The sequence below is a fragment of the Vollenhovia emeryi genome, unplaced genomic scaffold (assembly GCF_000949405.1).
Source record: "Vollenhovia emeryi isolate VEMERY1.0 unplaced genomic scaffold, V.emery_V1.0 DF941504.1, whole genome shotgun sequence".
NCBI classification, from domain to species: Eukaryota; Metazoa; Arthropoda; class Insecta; order Hymenoptera; family Formicidae; genus Vollenhovia; species Vollenhovia emeryi.
The window spans coordinates 1-4,550 of record NW_011964862.1 but is presented as its reverse complement, the minus strand read 5'-3'; the positions used below and the strand labels follow the sequence as shown (position 1 = coordinate 4,550).

Sequence of the window (4,550 nt, the reverse complement as noted above, 5' to 3'; positions counted from 1 at the left end):
CCAATGTCGTACAATACAAAAATTATCATTCAAATAAATTTAATTTTGCATTAGATGATCGCAATAGTTTTTGCAAGATCCGGAATAACTCTATTTGTAGAATTCAAAATATTATTTTGACTGAAAATGAAGATGTTTTCTTTATAGTACAAACTTTTCAAAATGTTACAAATTTTTATGAATTGCCAATTCAGTCTTCAACTGTCGGAGTATATAAATGCAAGAAGTTATCAAAAGATTTACAATTAATCAGTACAAATTATGTAATTGCGAAGTGCTACAATATGCCAAGTTGGTCAGGGTCATTCTCTTCAACAAAAAAATCAGAAAAATATAATGATGAATACATTGTTTCTACTTTCTTACATTATATTAAGTAGTTTTATTTTGTAACATCAATTAATGTATAACGTTTTATCAAATGTTTTATCATATTTACATAATAAATTTTATATTTATAATCTGTCAATATAAATGCTCCAATATAATTTATTTTTTGCACATCATAACTTTATTCAAAGTTTTTCCACTATATACTATAAGATAAAAAGGAACTATATTATGTATACATATATGTATTGACCTACAGCGTTATAAAAAATGGAGGGCAAAGATTCAAAATGTAATCGACGAGGACGTACAATAAAAAAACCTAAAAAATATTGTACTACAGATTCTGATAAGCCAACGAGTAAGAAAATGGCTAACAGTGAAATATTTCAAGAAATGATAGCAACTTTCAACAAATATAATTCTGAAGAATCAACTGATGCACCAAGTCACTCATCTGATAATGAATATAATTTTTCGACTGACAGTGACAACAATGTTGAAATGGACAAAAGGTCCCCAAAAAATACACAATCGGCCCGGAAAAAAGAAAATCAAGATAAACCAATCGCAAAACCTGACCGGAAAAAAGAAGTAAACCAAGAAAAAACACTAAAACCAACATCGGAACAGCAACTTAGACACCATGAAAACAAGTTGAACTCGTCTGGTTGTTCAACACAACATAATTTATTTTCATTACAAAATAATTGTAATCAAGGAGATGACGTAATGCGTACATCAAATAATCATTCTGTATACGATTTCAACGCAGCGGCAGTTGTTGAAACAAGTAACTACTTTTGTATTCCTAAAACAAATATTTGATTTTACCTTCTCGTTAAGGTAGTCCTTGTACGCAATAAAAAAAGGGAAAAAGAACGAATAAAAATACTATTATTTACGTTAATAAGTATGTCTATGCAAAGTTTTGAAGTTTTTACTACGAAAAAATAAACCGTTGTAAAAATTAAAATTTTTCAGAAATTAGTGAAATGTACGGTAAGACGAACTTATGCTTTACTAAATACAAATAATAACAATAGACAAATAAAATATTAACATTTGACGCGAAAAACAAAGGTTACATCCATGATGTAAGAAGAAAGGTGTATCATTGCGCATGCAAGATGATGGGATGATGTTAAAACAACTATCATATTTGGGTCAAAATGCAGCCGCGAGAATTTGTGCGTGTGCATAGTTGCTTTTCAGCATTTGGACCCAAATGTGATTGGTTGACTACTGCGCAACTTGATGCTGTTTCACCTTACTTCTTACATCATGGTTACATCGTCAACACATTCGAATTAATTTGCAAATAAATTTTTTCTGTACATTAGAATATATGTATTTTTATATTATATTGGACCCTTTCAAACGCTTACAAAATGCGCTTCTGCGTGCAAAGACTACGTTATGGCGAAGTTATTCTGAAATTTTATAAATCTAAAGTGTGTGTGTGTGCGTGTGCGTGTGCGTGTGTGTTGCTTATTATTTGAGTTGATTTATCTTTTTTCAAAATTTATTACATTGTATGTTTGTTTATCCAGGTACTGTTCAAAAAAATTCTTCAAAAATTGGAACTTGTAACTACTATGTTTCTCCAGCTATTACTTCAAATAATGGATGTAATAACAGTTGGAGCACTAGCAGCATGAACACAAATGCAGCCAGTGTTCCACCCACAGGTACACAAGGATTATATACCTCAGGCAAAATATTTTTACATATAATGGATTAAAATTAATAAAATAAAATGAAATATTACAACGACTCGAACATATCGAATTTTTACAGGAACTGTATTGGATAATACACACACACATTCGCAGTTCTACAACTATCACAATAACAATGATGGCCATATAAGTTATCCAAATTCTGAAAATGCCATCTTAAATAACTTGAGGGCATCGCAAGAAAGTTTCTTCCAAAAATTTGAGGAAAAAATGAATATGTTTTGGAAGACTCAGGAACGATATGTTTCGAAAAAAGTAGACGATATGCAAAACTATTATGAGCAAAAAATGAATGAACTAAAAACCCACTTCAATACAAAATTGGATAATATGCAAGTGTAAGTATACATTAATATGATTTTCAATTTAAAAAATCTATAAATTTTACCAAAATATCTTAAAAGATAAAAAAGTTGTACGATAAAAAGAAGATGATTTGGATACAGTTTTTGGGTTTATATAAAGTGAAGCCTATCAAGATCTTTTTATACCCTCTTAAATATTAATTTACTGAGCATAAAACCGAGTCAAATGATTTTTAGAAACATGAACGCAAATAATAACGATAGGACTCATCCAGTATATACGCTTCCGGAAGGTTTCCCATTACAAAATATGCAACAATTTGAAGAGTTCGAGAAAAATGAACAAAAGCAGGAAGAACTAATAAGTAAAATATCAAAATGATTTACTAATATTTCGATTACATAAAAATATTATCATACTTTTAATTTTGCATTTTGTTTTTCGGAATATTTAAGTGGTTTGCTATTTTCAGTAATACAAAATACAATATTCTTAAAATTCCTTAACTTTGCACAATTATTTATCACAAAAGTAAAATTTTTCATAGATTCAAAATTTATTTAGCAATATCTTATATCTCTTATCGGTTAATGAATTTCTGTATCGATAATAATTTACATAATATTAATATTAATAGCACCACTGACTCCTTAAAATATTTTACAGAAAAATTATTTTACCTGGTGGGGAAATCCTAACACGAAAATTTCTTTGAAAGAGTATATTAAAAGTTCTATCTCAGATGAACTTGCAAGCCATTTTAAGTGGGCCCAGAAAAGTAATAAGGAAAGCAATAAAGAATCGGAAAACGAGGAAAATGAACCTGCATCGCACAGGACATTATATGACACACAGCTGAGTAAAATTATGTTCCGTAAGTATTCTTATTTGCGAATCGTATCCTTAAATTATGATTGGTAAAACTTAACATAAATTTTATTCTGGAAAATCGAAAAAATTTAATTGTTTTTGGAGCGTTTTACAAAGAAATGTATTTTATATACATGTATCAAGCTATACAAATATTTTTCAAAATTTTAGGAAGTTTAACAAGTCTAAAGTGTTATACTATAATTCCGCCCAGTCAGAAATGACTCGTCAATCGATGTCGAAACGACGTCGAATCGACGTCAATATGACGGTTTCGATGTCAATACGACGTCATTTCGACGTCGATCGACGAGACATTTCTGACTGGGCGTTAAATCATGTATCATGTTTTGAAAAAATGTTTTGTCAGTGTATGCCAAACCTAAATTGACATTGATAATTTGTTTCTAATTGTTGGGTTGCTGTAGAGTACAGCGAAAAATCCCTTTGATCATTTCTCGTCAACAATTCCTGCGTATTCAACCAATGATCTATTTTAAAATTTTGCAAACATTAGCATCACGTTCTTTTACAATTGGTTTTAATTTCATGTACAATCATAATTTTTTAAGTTTTGAAAAGGATCTTTTCAAGATGTTACATAACCCTTATACAAAGAGTTGTTCGTGATTTTTAAACTTCCGAGCTTTTTATTATTGATTGATTTTAAACTTCTTTTTCGTAACTATTTTTTTCAATATTTTAAATTCAACAATGTTGAGTTGTGATACAATTCCCAATGAAAACGCCTAGTAAAAAGAATGTCAGTATGACGTCAAAATAAAATGAATGTACTACGTCGAATTTTCATGTCGAATTTACTACAATATTTATAATTTATTGATTAACACCTGGTAAATTCGCTCACTTTTGTAATTTTCACTACATTTTGAAAACACAATCGATCCTCTGGAATACAAACAAAATTCGTTATTATTTATGTGTAAACATATTTTAATTGATCGATTAATTATTATACATGTATATATGTGATTACTTTAAGTCATATTAATTTAAATTTTGATACGGAAACGGGTTCATCAGATACAAATGAATTTTTCCACAAAAATACCGAAGTTGATAATCGGCCAAAACATCCATCATTATTTCAACCATTTCTAAAGAAGCGACTGAAACAATCTCGAATTCCATTTAATCCAGTCAATTTGAATGACACAAAAAGCGAGTCACCTGAAAAAAAGATAGGCTGGGATTGCTGGGAATGCAGAGAAGTATAATGCAATATTAGCAGTATTATATTATAATTATATTAGATGATTAAATAAAAATAGTAATAAATAT

At 29.2% G+C, this 4,550-nt stretch overlaps 1 protein-coding gene across 1 annotated transcript; it reads left to right on the top strand.

The window, feature by feature from the left end:
• Positions 1–600: 600 nt before the first annotated feature.
• On the top strand, positions 601–4,480 carry LOC105570950 (TBC1 domain family member 5 homolog A-like; the record flags this gene model as incomplete). The annotated part of the gene is made up of 6 exons (XM_012028405.1): positions 601–1,123; positions 1,884–2,021; positions 2,131–2,410; positions 2,615–2,742; positions 3,121–3,252; positions 4,293–4,480. Coding segments are annotated over exons 1-6 (1,389 nt in total), but the record flags the coding sequence as incomplete, so codon positions are not given.
• Between the last annotated feature and the right edge of the window lie 70 nt (positions 4,481–4,550).